Here is an 18197-nt window from a genome sequence, read left to right as displayed (position 1 = left end):
GGACTGAACATGTTTGCCACTCAATGCCTCTTTTGCAGACCACAACACCCAAAAGGAGAGAGAGAACACAGGGGATTGTGCCCTGCCACAGAGGCAGGGGGGGGGAAAGGGGGATGGGGGTGGGGGGATATTATCCATGGTGGTGGAAAATGGGCACTGGTGGAGGGATAGGTATCTGATCATTGTATAATCGAAACCCAAGCACAAAAAATTGTAAATCTACAACTGTACCTCATGGTGTTTCACTAATAAAAAAAATTATAGCTGCTTTGTAGAGGGAGGAAGAATTGCTTTCCATTGTTCAGCACTTTATCCTCAGCCCCCTTATGGGTGGCGTACCATCTTCATTGCCTAAGCAATTTTGCCAAAAACTGGAGCATGAGAGACAGTACAGAGGGTAAGGTGTTTGCCTTGTGTGTGGCTGACCTCAGATTCAATTCCCAGTACCACATAAAGTCTCCTGAGCACCATGAGAAGTAATGCCTGAGCTCTGCCACACAGGTAACCCCAAAACAAACAAACAAAAAAAACAAAGAAATTTTGCTGAGGGTTCAGGGGAACCAGGGCTGTGAGTTTATGGGGTAGTCAGGTACATCTGGTTATGTACAGCTTTGGGGAGACAAAAGTGAGAGTATCTGAGGCCTCCATCCTCTGAGAGAGGACATGCCACTGGTCCAAACCCACCTTATTCTCTCATCAAGTCCCCCTTCTCTTCTAAGGACACAGTGGCCAGGTGGGGAAGCTTCCTCTCTGGTAAGTTCTTTCTGTAATTCTACCATGCCTCATTCCAGAGGTCAGCTCCAACATATTTCCCTCCAGACAAATGGGGGAACCATTGCTCAGATAGTTCTGAGTCTCTGGCATCAACATCAAATTCAAGTCTCGGGGGCTGAGATCTGAAGGCATGACTTCACAGGTGCTGAATGTCCAGCCTGTGACAGCTGGGTTTGAGTTATGATTGTCAACTGTGTGTGTGATTCTTTTTTTCTCTCTTGCCTGAAATCTGTCCATTTACATTTCAATCAGCCTCACTGCCAAAATAAACAAAAACAAAACAGCCCTTTCATATACAAGAGAAGCAGAGAGTTCTAGATAGAAGCAAAGTTTTCATGCCTTTATCCAAACCCCCCAACCTGCATTCTCCACAGTAAGTTTTCTTTGTATCTTTACAGAGCACAGAAGGCTGAAATGGCTTGGTTTGGGGAAATGAATATTTTTTATTGTTATTGAAGCAATGTGGTCACAAGATTGTTCATGTTTATGCTTGGGTGTACAAAATTACCGTACCTCTTCCAACACTAAATTGCCCAAGATCCTCTACCTCTGTCCTGATATCATTTCCAGTCTGCCTCTTTTGCTGCTTTCAAGTCCTCCTCCCCCCATTACTTGGTAAGCTCAGTTTTGTTGTCAAAGTCAAAGGACCTGTTTTCATCAGTGCTGTCCATTCTCATGCTTTGTTTCTCTACATACCACATATGAGTGAGGTCATTTGGCTTGTGTCCATCTCCTTCTGATTTATTTCACTTTACTTGACTCCATTTAGTTCCAAGGTGCAGCAAAAGGCATGAGTTCATCTTTATTTTATAAGAGTGATTTTCCATTCATTGTGGGCTTAGGCCACAATTTCTTTATCCACTGAACTGTTGTTGGGCATTTGTGCTATTTCCGGATTTTGGCTATTGTAAACAGTGCTTCCGTGAGCATAGGTGTGCACAATCTTTTTCAGTCAATGCTTCTGTGGTGTTGGGATTGATGTTTCACAGGAGAATTGTTGGGTCATATGGAAGCTCTGTTTTGAATTTTTGGAGAAATATCCATACAGTTTTCTGTCAAGGCCGAATAAGATACCACCAATAGATTTGCCGGGACATACATAGAAGTGGACATGGTGTAGTTAACGCTCAATTGCCCATCACTGGCTTTAACAGCAGCCACCTCTTGACCAGCCTTGTGTCATCTGTCCCCTCTTCATGCTTTAGTGATTTTTTTGTAGGAGTACTGCTATTTATTCAGCCACCGATTAGCTGATTGAATTGGGCATGAACTCCACCTTAATTTTTTAAATTTATTTTTATTTTCTTTTTATATTTATTTATTGAATCACTGTGTGAAAAGTTACTAAGCTTTCAGGTTTAAGTCTCAGTCATACAATGATCAAACACCTTTCCCTTCACCAGTACTCATTTTTCACCACCAAGAACCCCAGTATACCCCCACTCCCAACCCTCCCAATGCCTGTGAGGCAGATGATTTCTACTTAACTCTTCCCTACATTGATTACATTCATTATTTCGACAAAAGTGCACCATTATTGTTTAGGATTTTCCCCCAAACAATCAGAATTGCTGAAAAGACAATGTGAAATATTTTGTTTTCTATAGCTGGTTATGAGAATCATATAATGTCACGCGGCCACGATTTTGGATTTCTGCAAAGAGCCAGATAATTACAAGATTGGTTTCTGTGTGTCTAGTGTTATGACTGGAGAGCCGCTCGTGGGGGGTAACTCGTGACCTCGGTAGGGCATGAAGGACGAGCCGATACCGCCCCCCTTCCCATGAGACTGCAGTTGCCTCGTCACCACCGGCTCATACCTAGCTTTCCTATAAGCTCTGAGGTGGCGGCCACCTTGCTGCCAGGGGGAAAAAAGGCGGAAGGGAGCAACACCCTTTCCCTCTCGGGGAGGCATGGCGCCATCGTTTAATGTATGGTCCATTCACTTTTCTTCTGCAAGCTGCTGGGCTCTGGACTAAGTCCTTTTGCCTCTGGATCCATAGCCATGCCAGAGAGCTGCTTGTGGGGGGCAACTCATGACCTCAGTAGGGTGAGCTTTAGTGATTTTAAATCAATTCTATAGGAAACTTTGGACAAGGCCTATTGATTCTCCTTTGTACTCACATCATACTTTTGTTTTTTTCTCAGATCATTGCCTTTGATGAGTTAAGGACGGATTTCAAGAGCCCCATAGACCAGTGCAACCCTGTTCATGCGGTAAGTAGTGTCTGCTGGCTACAGCAAAGCTGTGTCACTCCAGGCCACCCAAAGTACACTGTGAGGAGGAGGAGGAGGAGGAGGAGGATGTGGCACATGACCAGTCCTGACTGTTTCCCCGATCCTGGTCCAGGTCTTTGAGCAGCTTTGGAGAACCCTTGCTCTCAACACTTTCTGAGGTCTCCATTTGTCTTCCAAGCCAGATGACTGTCTCAGATCCCCAGGGTGCAGGCTGTGTGCTACTTATTAATTCTTCAGGCTCTGTGCTAGCGAGCAAGGAGGCATGCTTCCTGCGGGCCTGGATTGAGAGCAGTGTCCTTGCATGGCAGCAAATTTTGGTATGCCTGCAGCGTCATTGGAAGACAAATCTCATCACCCCCCCATTCATCACCCACAAAGCTTCTTTGCAAGGGACTCTGTGGGCCTGATGGCAGCTGGCCTCCCACCCCACCCCCCGCCACCCCCGGGAACCTGTTGCTGCTGGTTTCTCAGGTTTGAGTGCTCACCAGAAAGACTGGCTCATCTAGTACCTGCTACTTCGAGTTCTGCTCCTGTTGGCTGGCGGGGCCACACATGCTGTCCCCCAGCCTTGGCCTGGGTATAGAAAGGGGCTCAGATGCAGGGACAGGAGGAGTTGCCTTTCTTTCCACTCCTGCAGTTAGTGGAGACCTTGTCTCCAAGTCAAGACCTTGTCTCTGACTTACTCCAGGCCAGCTCTGACCTTCAGGAAGGGTTTTCCCACAAGCCATTTGAGAGTTGTCTCCACCCAAATGCCTCTGTCCGGTGCTTGGTTGAAGCACCTTTCAGTCCATGGTTTCTAGTGCCAAGGTCTGCGATGCTTAGATTTTCACTTTATTATGTATTTATTTGTGTGGGAGGAGCCCGGGGGGTGGTGGAGGAGCGCAGGGATTCTCAAGCAGTTCTCAGGAGGCCCAGGACCTGATGGTGACTCTCAGTCAGCCAGTCCTGTAGGGCAGCGCAAGGCCCAAAGGTGCCATGTTTGCTCCAGTTCTTCAGTGCCAGGGGTACCCGGGCCACCCTGGCCGCCATGCTCCAGGGATGCACCTGGCAATGCTCAGGGAATCATTTGGTGCTGGGAATCGAACCCAGTTTGGGCACATGCTAGACACGCATACCTCTTCACTGCTGGACTGTGTCCTGGTCCCCACATTTGTGTTTCTCTGTGGCTGATTTTGGTCAGGAATTGGAGAGAGAATGGAGGAGTACCAGGAGTGACTGCAGGTGGCCCTGGAAAGCTGATGGTCTCATGCTTCAGTATGTGGATGAGGGTGCTTGTGCCCTCAGCTGCAGGAAGATCAGGTGCCGAGAGGCTGAGGGAAGTGCCACTCACCATTCAATGGCAGCGGATTTTCATGTCCCTTCCGAAGAGGCTTAGTTTTGGAGTTTTGGAGTTATAGTTCGTTGGTGGTTTTTTTTTTTTTTTAAGTTCCTGTATGCTAGGAACTTTGTATATTTAGCTTCTATAATTCTCACAAGCCTGCTGGGTGACAGGCACTATTTACCTAATTTATAGACTCTGATCTCAGGACTCAGAGCGTGTGAGAGGTGAGGTGAAGCTTGGAACCCAGCTCTGGCCACACCCAATCACAGCTTCGTTCACCAGAGCCTACTCTGGGTTGTCTCCAAGAGACGTGGTTTCCTGCTGCCTGATTTTTCTCATCCCTTTGGCATGGCACTCTCGGAGGCTGTGAGAAAGAGCCAGAACTCTCTCAAAGTCAGCTGTGTAAAGGAGAATTTCCTTGCAAGTTGGACACATTCCTCACTAAGCTTGAAGCCTATACTCAGGTTGGAGGAATGTTATTAAAAATCCTCTTATTTCTGCCTGTCAGCCTTGCCATATAATGGTGAAAACTTGATTCCACCAGGCCTGAAGAGTTTTCCCCCGGAATTTCTTTTTCACTTCTTTGTTTTCCTGGGAAGCCCAGGGGTCCCTATATGTTGCTGGGGATCGAACCCAGGTCAGCTGTGTGTGAGGCATCTTACCCACTGTTCTATCACCATAGACCCTCACAATCTCATTTCTTGCTGGATGCTTTGGCACTTGCCACCAATGACGCACACCAAGAGCGACAATGCACATTCAGTGCTCAACTTGGCTTTGCCCCAGGAGAACACTTGTGTCTTGGGATGCCAAGGGAGCTGAGCCTCCCATTTCCTTCCTCCTCGCTGTTTGGATTCAGCTCAGTATGAAGCACAGCAGGAGCACCCTGAGTCTTCTCGTGGGGTCCCAGGTGATGATGAGATTCCTGCTGCTGCCCAACTCCATTACAGACACTTGACAGTGGGCTGCAGGTGCTTCCTGAAACCCTGAGACATTTACTTGTGGATCAGTTTCCTACCTCGACACGGCAGATTCCTGAGTCTGCAAGCAAAGGAAATCGGTCCCGCACCAGCTCCACAGGCAACATTGGCAGCCGATCTGTGCACACAGCAGGCACTCAGGAACTACTTGATGATAAAAGAGAGAATGGATGCTACGGAAGGGGAGGTTGGGTAGCATCGAAGCTGGATCTCAACTCTATTCCTGTTGTTAAAGCTACATTTCTATTTAGTCTATGACGGAAAAAAGGAACCGGAAATCTTGTGGCTCAGTGGAGGTCCCCAGGGAAAGAGAACTCCTGCCTAGTTTTTTTTTAAAAAAAAAAAAACACTGCAAAAATGCTGCATGGGGGGAGTTGTGGATGTGTTTTCCTACTTTAAAAACATTTATTTTGGGCCACACCTGGCGATGCTCAGGGTTTATTCCTGGCTCTTCACTCAGGGATCACTCCTGGCGGTGCTCAGGGAACCGTATGGGGTGCTTGAGCTTTGAACCCAGGCTGGCCGTATGCAAGGCAAACACACTACCCACTCTGTACTATGGCTCCAGCCCCAACATTTTCCTATTATTTTAGGATATTACTTTCCTAGTTTTTGGATACCTCATTTGATTCATTTTCAAGCTCTTTTATCATCCATAATAGAGTCTCTGAGGCAGCAATTCAGGATCAGAGAATTGAAAAAGCTACTTCTCTGGCTGGTAACTCTGCCATGGAACAATTTTAAAATCATTGCTGCCTATCTGATGCATTTCTCAATGGTCTGGTGCATTTCTAAAGGCATGGGGCCCACTGGGTTTAAGATCTGTTCACTCCAAATACTGTGAGATTCTCTGAATGAATTCCTTTTCAGGAGGTGAAAAGGAAAAGGAATACCAGGTTTTTACATTATTTCTACTGTTGACATTTCTCTTCCTTTACCAGCTGGACATTCAACATCATCTTATTAGTTTTCAGCTTAATTTAATTTTTATTTTCTTTCTAGCACAGCGGGTAGGGCGTTTGCCTTACATGCCTACCCGGGTTTGATTCCTCTGTCCCTCTCGGAGAGCCCGGCAAGCTACCGAGAGTATCCCGCCCACATGGCAGAGCCTGGCAAGCTCCCTGTGGCATATTTGATATGCCAAAAACAGTAACAACAAGTTTCACAATGGAGATGTTATTAGTGCCCTCTCAAGCAAATCGATGAACAATGGGAGGACAGTGCTACAGTGCTTTTTTTTTTTTTTTGTGGGGAGGGCTTGGGACCACACCTAGTGCTCAGGAGTGCAGTTCCTGGCTCTGTTGTCAGGAGTGACCCCTGGCAGTGCGTGGCGGATTATACGGGGTGCTGAGGATTAAACAGGATTGCCCAAGAATAAGGCAAGCGGCTTAGTGCCTGTATTATCTATTCAGCCCACTTTAAGGCCATGAGACAGTTGTTCTTCAGAGCATGCGCTTGCTGGAAAGGCGGCTTGTGTATCCTGCACCATCCTCTTTCATGTCTGCCCCCTCTGTTTGCCTCTTTCGTTCCATTCAGACTCCTTGATGACCAGCTCAAATAAGCACGTGCATGTCTGTGAGAACGTGTGCACGTGTGCCTTGCAGGCTGTGGTTTTGTTTTCCCAGCCACCTGGACACTAATTTGTCCTGATGTGGGCTCTTTCCTCTGGGCAGAAAGGATGCAGAGGAATCACTGTACTTACAATGCAATTAGGGAAACTGAAGCATCCCCGCCACCTGTTTTCCTGGGCTCTCATTACCATCACGTCCACGGCAGCCCGACTGCCTGAATAATGAAGCTCAGGGAGGTGCCACAGCTGCGCTCAGAGCAGACACTGCTCGAAGGAGAGGCAGCACTCAGGGAGGGAAATGTTGTCACCTGCCCAATCACAGTCTTCTTCCCCCAGCTGAGATGCACACCCCAGCATGGCTCTTAGGTTAGGGCGAGTCTGAGAGCACTTTAGAAGAACACATCCAGGCAGAGAATGACCCATCTTTCACATGGACAGGACTCATGCTCTTTAGGACCCCAGTGAGAAGTGATGTGGCAGCTCAGAGACATTCAGGCTGTGGTGCTCATTCTGCGGTGTGATCCTGGGTCTTCCAGTACCCAGAAACTCAGAGAAGCTTTGCCTGCAGAAAAAAGAGCACAGAAATCTCTGTTGGGCAGAAAGGGACGCTGTGTTCATACCGTTTGCTTGGACAGTTCTGTTGAGAGCAAATGATCAGGGGCCTAGCAAGATGGTACTGTGGGTAGGGCACTAACCTAGTACACAGGCACGTAGCACCCCAGATAGTTTTCCCTGAGTGCAGAGTACAGAGCAAGGAAAAAGCCCCAAGTTACTGCCAAGTATGGTGCAAAAAAAATTTTTTTTTAAAAAGGAATAAATGATCAGGATAAGTCAGGGGGAAGTTGACCAGAAATCTTTGCTAGCTAGCAGGAGCCCCAGGGTCAGAGCATGGAAGCACGGCGCGGGGGTGGGGGGTGCGTAAGTGGGGGTAATCTTTGGTGGTTCAGGACTGAGTTTGGTGGCTTTTCAAATTCTCTCTGCAGTATCTCTGACTTCTCTTTCTTTCTTGTTTGTCCTGATAGAGGGAACGACTGAGGAACATTGAACGCATCTGCTTCCTACTGCGAAAGGTCAGTGCGTGAGCCCTGTACTGGAGCCGCTGGCCTCATGGTTCTGGTAGTCACCCAGTGTGCAGGACTGGCTGGAGGTGGAGGGACAGGCCTGTCAGTGGGGGAGGGAGGTGGGGACAGGCCATCAGTCCTGGGGAAACCTCCAGAGGCAAGAAGAGCTAATTAAAAGGGGTGGCCATCAATCAAAGTGTCAGGCCAGCACCTGTATTTGCAAGTGCCCTCTGGTTAGGTTTAGAGGTTCTTTATCTGTGCATGATGATGGATGACATTTACAGCCGATCTTGCCTCAGCGCCTTTGTTCCTCTCTGGGAATTGGGCTCAGAAATGGCCCCCGTCCAACTCAGGGGAAGTTTCTAACCGGAGGCCCGGTTTCTTTTGAGGCTTCAGCCTGCCACTCAGTTTTGCAAATTGATAGACAGCATCATTGAGAGTGTCAGGAGGGGTGGGACGGGTTGATGTTATTAAAGGGGGAGACTGGCATTCAGAAAGATACTCAAGATGGACAGGCAGTAGATCGCAGCTGCCCGAGTAGTGTTCAGACAGCCCTCACTTGCATACTTAAGCATGCATGTGCGTGGTATTTAGCATGCTTGGTGTTCAGTGCAACGTTGTGCCTGAGCTGGGGACCCAGAGAAAGCAAGCCTGCCACTCTCTGGTCAGGAAATGGTTGCGGCAAGGGGTAGAGAACAGAAGCTTGCTGGTAGAGTTAGTGCTGTCCATTGCTTTGAGCCAGAGGACTAACCCAACGTCTGTACAGGGCAGATGAACTCCAGAACAGATGAACAGAGGCCACTTGTCAACTCCAGAGGAGTTTTTGAGCCTTCTGTGAATAGCAGAGAAAACAAATGACATGCCCATATTGATAGAAGGTGCATGATTTTGCCAGGTTTAACATTTCCTGCCCCCACACCCTACTTTCCAGTAATGATACCTTTCACTTGGAAAGAGCTTCATCAAGAATTCAGTTATTTCCTTAGCTAATTTCTGTGATTTCATGTTTTCCAAGAAAATCGTATCTTATAGATCACATCAGGGAAGTATGCTCAGATAATGAAAACACTAGTGAACTGAGGAGTAAAGAGGAAAGGACTAAAGAATAAGATGCCAGGAATAATGATTGAGAAAATGATAAACATTTAGTAACTGGGACTCAGCAAGGAGTAGAAAACAGCTTGCAGGTGAAGTTAGTGGTGTCCACTGTCTTGAGCCAGAAGACGAGCCTGCAGATAGTTCATAAATCTGTAAATCCTTTCTGCAGATCATTTTGCAATAACCTGCCTCAGCTGACTTCCATAGTCTTCTGGCTTGTTATGGTTTGCTCCAAGCACTGGTAGAGAATGAAGACTAAATCAAAGATTGGCCTTTTAAATATTCAGTTACCTCTTCCCCACATTTTGAAAGTACCATCCCGAATTTTCTGGCAGTCATAATCTTACCCTGTTGCGTCTCTTACTTCCTCATAACTCTGTATTTCTTGACCATTGATGGGCCAGCAGGCAATATCGCATGTCTGCCTCTGTCAGGGTCTTATTCCCACAGCTGCAGACCTTCACAAGGTCAAAGTCAAGGATATGAAAGTACTGTAGGCTATGCAAGTCTTCCTATTATCATTTAAATATTTGCATATAGTTTGCATAAATTTCTATAAACAGTCAGGGGAGCCATTTTACTTCAGGAAACAGTGTATTCAAGTACCTTCTTTGTTTTGTTTCTTGCCCTTTTTATTTACCAGCCTTCTCTTCCCTGAAGTTCACTGCAATCACACTTCTTTGTGGTGGGAAATAGCTGAGAGGAAAGCTAAAGGGGAATAGCAGAGGGTCAGAAACACTGATTTCAAGACTTCAGGTGTTTGGTGGGGGACCTGGGAATTAGGTCACAGCCAGTAGTGCTCTGGCCTTACTCCTAGCTCTGTGCTCAGGGATCACTCCTGATGGGCTCAGGGGTCCGTATGAAGCGCTAGATATTAAACCTAGGTTAGCCACATGCAAAGCAAATGCTCTACTCTGTACTACCACTCCAGCCTCCAAGACTTTAAGTGTTTGGATTAACTGTGATTAACCACGTTTTGCAGTATTACCACTTTCTGTCTTCTGGGGATGAAGATGGGGGGGGGGGGGATTGGCAAGTATCCCTTGGTTGATTTGAAGCAGAAGCAAGCCCTGCATGCCTGTAGCTTAATCTCCTGTGACCTCCTCCCTCTCCACACCTTTGCCTACAAGCACATCCTTTCTTTCGAAGGATTCTGACTTCGAAGATTCTTTACCTGACTTCGAAGATTCTTTACCTGTGCATCTGTGTGCCCTGAATGCTTGAGGCTATTTCCGTTGCTGTCAGTATGATTTCTTCTGATGGTGATTTTTAAATTGTGGATGTTTCTGATTGTCTGATCTTTGATGAGGATCTTAACATGCTGACATTTTTTGTTTTAGTTTCATTTGTGGACTCTGGATAATATCACAGATAACATTTAGGGAAGTAGGTCTGTCTACCTTACTCAGATGAAGTTCTGAAAGGGCCACTTTGTTCTCTTCATGGAGGTTCTCAATAAACATTTATTCAGCATATTAACAAGTATTAATTTTCTGGCACTTCTGTGATCAAAATCCTTATTGGAAACATTGAGATAATCAATGTTCTTCATTTTTTCACTTTCATAATGCCTATGTTTTGTTATTAGAACAAAACATATATTCTACAACACTTAACTCCTTACATCACGTTTGTGTTTCATAATCAAATTATATTGTATTCAATTCAATCAAATTCACATATATTGTTGCAGGTGATGTACACAACATGGGGAAAAGGGAGATCATAGCTCTGTGCTTTCCTCTTGCCCATCTTGGTCACTTGGGGAAGTGCCTGGAATGGGGTCAGGCCTGATAGCATCTACCATGAGCACCTGTGCAGCATGTCCCTCCAGATTCACTTAGTAACTGTCAGATTGTGCCTGAGTCCCACTTGCTCTACACAATGTGGGAAATTATCTCCACCATTAGATTCCTCTCATACTCAGGCTGGTGTGAGGAATTGCTCTTTTCAGGGAAAGGAAAATAGTCCTAACCTCTGCCCAGGTACTTTACAGGCCTGTCACTTTTTCTCGGAGAAAAGGATTTCAGGATGAGATGAACAGTGAAGTAAACCAATTCTATTTAGAGATTATGAGGAAGGGAAGACAGAATAGTGCATTCAAGAAAGAACAGTGGCTGCTTCAGAGTGGAAAGACCCCTGAATGATTTTTGGGATGGGGTTATGTATGGATATTCTTTAGATTTCCTTGGCCTGGAGTTTTCTGTAGAATACGAGTTAATCAGGTATCATAGAGGAAGGGCTTTGAACTTTTAGGTGTCTACCTTCATGTTATTATAAGATCCTTTCTTTTATTTATTTTTTTTTTTTGCTTTTTTGGTCACACCCAGAAATACTCAGGGGTGACTTCTGGCTCTGCACTCAGGAATCACTCCTTGCAGTGATGGGGGGACCATATGGGGTGCTGGGAATCGAACCCAGGTTGGCTGCGTGCAAGGCAAACGGTCTACCTGCTGTGCTATCACTCCAGCCCTACATCCTTTTGTTCTTTCTGGAACTTCTACTAACTGGAGGGGGTACAGTCTTCTCTGTGTTGGTTCTGATACCAGTTGGAGTCTTTTTTTTTTCTTTTTTGCTTTTTGGGTCACACCTGGTGGTGCTAAGTGTTTACTCCCTGTTCTGCACTAAGAAATTACTCCTGGATGTGCTCAGAGCACCATATAGGATGCCAATGATCAAACCCTGATAGGCAAACACATGCAAGGCAAACACCCTACCCACTGTACTATTGCTCTGACAAGTTACAGTCTTGTCGGCTTCAATTCCCATATCCAAAAAATGGGGTCAACCTTCATGCTTTCCTGGCTACTTTAAGGGTGCTGGCTAGTGACAGAAACTAACTTCTTCGAAACACTTTTTGATTTTATTGCTTTCTCAGAACTCATTGCCTGCATTGCCTATCCCCATTGGCTGCCTGCATCAATATCATATTTTCATATGATGATGGAGTCAGAGGTGCTCTGACATTCACTTTCTCCTTCCACATCCTTCTATTCCTTTTCTGTATTATGCCATCTGTTCCCTTTGGAGTCAGTATTATACCTTCACCAATTCCTTCTCCCAGCCAATTCTGCTTCTTTCAACTGAGAGGCAGTGTAGGGGTGGTGGTGAAGTATGTAGGCATCTGGAACCTTCAATTTGTGGACCCCTCTCCAAGACTCTGAAGTGAGCCCTAATAACAGCACTTTCTCACTGAGTTGTGAGGATGAATTGAGAGAATGTCTCTCATGTAGAGGTAGAGATGACATTTTGATAGTCAACGTCAGTGCTAACATCCATCATGTGTAATTTAAATTTTTATCCTGATTCTTAGCTCATGACCCTTTTGACATCCCCAAGCACACACTTGGGGCTAAAGCAAAAATGAGGTGCTCCGGGGCTGGTGGCACCCTCTAGGTCACCCTTCTCCTCCCTACTTTCTTAGGAAAGTGCCCTTGACTAGAGCTACCACAAGGCCTGGTGACTTGAATCTCCTCTCTCCCATCTCCATCCTTCTCAATGGACTTTTGAGTTCATATTTCCAAGCTCTTGGTGATGGTGGGAGGGTTCATAGGGTCTCATTTTTATCAGCACCTTTGTGGGAACTGCACCTTCCAAGAAATTTCTTGGAATTCATCTCCTAAACACCCCAGAATGTGATGCATCTTAGCAGCTGATTGTTGTTAAACCACCTCCTCAACTCTCCTGGGAGAAAGAAGAAAGTGGATTCATTTTCAGCTCTGTAATTATTAGAAAATGCATTTTTTTGGTAATTGTCTGAACTGCAGAATTCTTATGTTGACATGTGCTTATGAGTCATTTTTCTTGACAAAAGCTACTTGCTTCCTGTTCTAGTCTTCTCTTTTCCCCTCCTTCACCCCCCACCCCCAGCATGCTGTGGGCTTTGTGGGTCACTGTAGAGTAGAATGGGGAGCAGGAAGCATCATAAGATGCTAAGGCTGGTTTCATGGTGGCCTTCAGGCATATCAGAAGTCCTCATTGAGGAAGATGGTCTCTAGAACATTGAGTTGTCCCTGCAGTCCAGGGAAAAGTTAGTGCAAATAAAGTCAAAAGAGAGCCCAAGATTGGTTAGAGAATAAAATTCTTCCTTAGTGTCCTTTATGAAATGTCCCCTGTGTTTCACAATCCTGGGGGCTGTCCTCCCTGTGACTGCACCAGACAACCAAATGCTATAGACAGTTAAGTTGGCTTGAGCCAGCCTAAGGGGGTCACTGAATGCTGGTCCCTTCTGAGTTGATTATTTTGTGGTTCTCCAGGGTCAGTTCTGGTTTTCCTGGGAATGTGTCCAGTTTCATCAGAATTTCTAGTATTTGCAGCATTTCTGACAGTCAGATACAAAGAAAAACTTTAGTGGACGGTCACTTTCTTCACTGAGCAGCCATCTGGGATGTGGAGGAGAAGGACAAGGGTGTGTCAAGGCTTTGGGTGGACCAGAGGTTCAAGTTCATTGGTAGAACCAGACTTAGGAAAGGGGGCAGGTGGTTTAATTCTAGAAATAGCATAGTAGGAATAAGGCCTCAATTGAGACCACTAAGGACCCTCAATGCCCTTTCCCCTCAGTTTTCTCAGAGCCAGGGTTGGAGGAGATGGAAGGTGGGTCTGATACGCTAAGTGTGGAGTCAGATTGTTAAGTGAGACAAAGGTGTCATAATTCTTTCCAGTTCTTCCCCTTCCCTGCACCCAGGAACAGCTGTGTAATTTGCTGTGAAAAATGAAAATGTTGGGGGCTGCATATCACACACACTCACACACAATTTTTTTAACTTTCCTGCACTAAAAGCAGAACCTTTAGCCAAAGGTGTGTGCATTATGATTATGGGGATGGGGGTGTGGGACTTTTAGCAACTATACAGTTGATGTGGTCCTGAGGTCTACACCCCACCCTCCTGTGTCTTCTGTTCATGAATTTTGCCATTTGAGTTTTCAGTTCCTCCTGCTAGGAGCAGGGTCTGCCCCCTACCTACTTTGGGCTCAGCCTTGTGCTAGAATATGTCCATAGAACATGTCTGGAATGTAGTGTGTACCAAGCTTTAGGTCATTGGGTATTTCTCTTCTTCCTGCTTTTGTACTTTTGGAATGACAACAGCCACCTCTTCCCTTCCCCTGGATACAAGGAGCACAGGAGATAGGGCACACAGAGCTGAACCTACAGGCAGCTCAGAACCAAGCTCGCTAGGGTCTGTTCTCCCTTTGCAAACCTTCAGAAGCATATGCCACATATAAATGACTATTGCTTTAATGTATTGCACTCTGGAGTCATTTGTTATACAACATAATTATGGAAGTAGCCAGCTGATACTGGGAAATGAGTGATTATATATATACAATATATATATGGGGAAATTTTTTAAGTAATTTTGTTCTCTACCTGTGAGCAGTCTTTTGCTGACTTCATGAATTTACAAATAGACTCTGAGTTCTGTCCCAATTTCCTTGACCTAGGAAGAGGCTGATAAGTGCATTAGAGTGCCCAAAAATGTCCCTGTCTCTTTGGAGTATTCTAGTTGTCATGTATTAGCTACCTGGAAGAATGACAAAGATGGGTCTTTTCCTCTAACTTACTTACAGTCCCTGTAATGAGGCAGTGAGTTGATTTCCAGTTTTTTTAGTCGTTAATGCTTCGGTTCTTTCTGTGGGCTCTGGGGAGTATGATGAATTTAAATTGAGAGACATAATGCAGCGAAAAGGAACACAAAGTCAGAGTCAGTTGTGTGGAATACCTTGGAGAGAGCAGCCCAGACTCAGAGTTTTCCAGATTGGAATATTTATAGTTTGGAGGATTTTTAAAGCATGACAAAAGGGATAATTGCTTATATTTCTTGAGTGTTTTCTATAGGCCTTTAAAAGCATTAACTCTTTATACTCTCTTAACAATGCTATAAAATTATTATTTTATTAATAACCCTATTTAACAGATGAGGTCATTGGGACTTAGGAAAGTTAGCTATATTTCATCAATGGAGGTTGAAGACAAGGGTATTCTAACTAAGTCCCTCTTTGAATCAACCCATTATAGGGGCAATTTTTGGTTTCCTTTGAAAGTTGCTCCTCAAGGACCACCTCTAAAGTCATATTGTTTAACTGTTTGAAAGGGGAGATACTGATTCTGATGCTGCATAGGGCTTTGGGGACCCAGTGATATGCCTGACTTAAGGTTGATGGGGCCACGTGGATTCCTTTAAGTCTCCTTTTTAATTCCATTTAACTTCCTGGTAGGATTGTTGCCCCCAGAGGGAAAGCTTGAAGAAAAGTAAAAATATCCTGGAACAAAACTTGCAACTGGTTCAGACACCATGTCTCATGTATAATTTATTTTCAGGCATTTTCTGTGGCAAATTCCTTGTTAGAGGGAAAGATGGAACATTTCACTCTCTGTGTAAATAGGGGTTGCTGAACCAGAAGCAGGGGTGGGATGGGAGAGGAGTTCTGTCCTCAGTTCACTCTGTTCCCCAGACTGCAACTAGGTGAAGCAGACGGTGATACAACTCCCTGATATAGGGCTCATGCTTCTCACTGCAATCTGGTCCCATCCTTATTTGCTTGTTCAGTTAGTCTATAAACACCATAATAGACTATCAACCTATTTTGCATTGACCACTATTTATACTTATCATAAATTCCTGGGTCCTTAATTCATTCTGCTGATATTGATGGGACTTGAGACTGACGACAATCCTCTTGGTCTTGAGTGGGATCCCTCACTAGGATGGCAAGAGTTGAGATGATTGGTTCTTTAGTAACTAACTAAGGCCTGTTATCTGGTACAGAGGAACAGGAAAAGAATGCAGAACTACAGGTGCATGCATTTGTGATCAAAGCAAACAAAATGGCTCACCCACAGTCATAGTGGGAAGGATGGCACCATGAATGCCATCAGGGGAAGGAAATTAAGATTCACGGGGTGGGAATTTTGTAGACTTTTCTCTAGGATGGAAACAGATTCTGAGATGAGGGGTGGCATCTCTATCGTAGCACATAGTAAACTGTGTTATTGCTACTTTGAAATTTGCCCTCTCCTGCTAGTTAATGCATTACATGAAGGAGGAGTACAATGTCTTATTCATCTTTGATCCCCAGAGATTATCCCCTTGTTAACAGTTGATGGTGAATAGCTGAATAATCAGAAGATGAGAATGTAGAACTGAAATTTGTCTTTGTAGTCAACTAGCTAGACCTTCATTTTCAGATGGGAAAGTTGAGAGCCAGCGGGCTCCATGGTGGGACACATTTGAACCAGTGAGTCCTGGGTTGCCTGTCACAATGCCTGTCTCAAAGTCTGAGGTCACCGTATCTGGACAGAGTTCCTCTTGATCCTAAGCTCTCTGGGGACAGGGCCCGTACCTACTTGCTCACTAATATGTCTGTAGGGACAAGCAGTGTTTCTGTATGAATAGGGAGCCTTTCTCTCATCCCTCCACACTATCAAAGACCATCTCACTAGCAGTGTTGGATATACTGGATATGACTTTTGTCTCCCCTCATCCTACCATGATATAATCTTTCACCAATTTGTTTTCTGATATATTGTGGAATTAAGCTGCAAGCTATTATATTTTGGAATTCCAGGAAAATTATGTGGACAAGACCCTTGGTCTCCAGTGAACAGTGGACTATTCCATGGGGGGTCATGGGAGGCATTGATTACCATTTAGGTGGTATCATATGCTATAGGATTGCAAGTGAGGGAAGGATTCCATACACAGTCTTCAGGTTTACAGACCTCTGTGTATTTTTTTCTGTTTTTATAACTATATAATATGATGATTTTTTTGGTCACTGTTGTGAGGGCCACAGCTGGCTATGATGATGTTCCACCAGGCCCCCATCCAAGCAGTGCTTCAGGGGGTCCAGGCAGTGCTGGGGATTGAACTGAGGACCTTGCACAAGCAAGAAATATGCTTTACCAATTGACCCCTAGTCTCCAGCATAATCTTTATTGCCATAATGGATAGTTTCATTAGTTCAAAATGTATTCAGGGTTTTCATTTTCCCACTTCTACTTGATAGCAGCCCTAAAGTTCGTCAGCATGTCTGTAAGTATATGCATGTGATGAATTCAGTTCCTGCATGTTTTGGGGAATGGTGCCATATATATGTTACTCAACCAAAGAGTGTACTAAGACAATGGCTCAACATCCTTATCTCAACAGGGCAGCATTGCTGTCACCCACTAATTAGTCTGTGCTGAGGAATCTCCTTAGTTGTTCAGAGAGAGCACTTAGAGTTATACTTTCCTTTATTGTGGCAGATCATGCTAATAAAGCATCAAGAAATCAAAAATAAGGAGGTATGGTGCCGCCAGCAGGTCAATCTGTACCTGTGAGGTGAGTGCATCAGCAGCCTGATGGCGCCTTCAGACTTCCAGATACCCCAAAATTGCTGCTGTGCCTTTGGCCAGACTCCAAACACTTGGGGCAAAGTTTACCAAGAAAATAAACGACCGAAAGTTAGGTATGTGGGAGACACACTCACAAGCCACTTCCAGCTCAGCTATATAATTGGAGGCATGGCCTCTCTGGTTCCTGATCGAACTCCTTAAGGGCCATATTCCCAGAGACTCAGAAACAAATCATAGAGCCCAGCGGCTTTTGGCAGAAATGTCCCCACAGTGTCACCAGGTCACCCCAGGGGGAAAAGGGTGCTGTCCCTCCACCTGCTCCCCCTTGGCAGCTCGATGGCCACCATTCTCCAGAGGCCATTGGGCAGTCAGGTTTGGGCCCGCAGTGACGAGATACGCGGGGCCTCATGGGATGGGGGTAGAGCCGGCTCTTTCCTCCCCACTCCAACAAGACCCCGAGACACCGCCCATGAACAGCCTCTCTGGCTCCTGATCAAGCTGCTTAATGGCCATGATCCCAAAGACTCAGAAACAAATCTCAAAACCCAGCAGCTTTCAGCAGAAACGTGTCCAGTCCCCACAGTAGGTTACCGGTGCTGGTCCACCCCAGGTGGGAATAGGTTTCATGCCTTGGCTTGTTCCCCCTGGTGGCTCGGTGGCTGCCATCCTCCAGAGGCCACTGGACAGCCAGGTTTGGGCCCGCAGTGATGAGACACTTGGGGCTTCACAGGACGGGGGGTGGAGCCAGCCCTTTCCTCCCCGCCCCAATGAGACCCTGAGTCACCTCCCACAAATGACCCCTCTGGCTCCTGATCAA

General features: G+C 45.6%; 1 protein-coding gene across 1 annotated transcript in view; it reads left to right on the top strand.

Moving 5' to 3' along the window:
• CNIH3 (cornichon family AMPA receptor auxiliary protein 3) overlaps positions 1–18197 on the top strand; it is a 123151-nt gene that overhangs the window by 57793 nt on the left and 47161 nt on the right. Inside the window, exons 2-3 of the mRNA XM_056107254.1 lie at positions 2923–2991; positions 7906–7953. Of these exons, the coding sequence (XP_055963229.1) occupies positions 2923–2991; positions 7906–7953 (117 nt within the window). The remainder of the gene's footprint in view (positions 1–2922; positions 2992–7905; positions 7954–18197) is intronic.

Source organism: Sorex fumeus, unplaced genomic scaffold (assembly GCF_029834395.1).
Source record: "Sorex fumeus unplaced genomic scaffold, SorFum_2.1 ptg000007l, whole genome shotgun sequence".
Classification (NCBI taxonomy): domain Eukaryota; kingdom Metazoa; phylum Chordata; class Mammalia; order Eulipotyphla; family Soricidae; genus Sorex; species Sorex fumeus.
The sequence above is the reverse complement of the archived record's forward strand: the minus strand, read 5'-3'. Positions and strand labels throughout refer to the sequence as shown.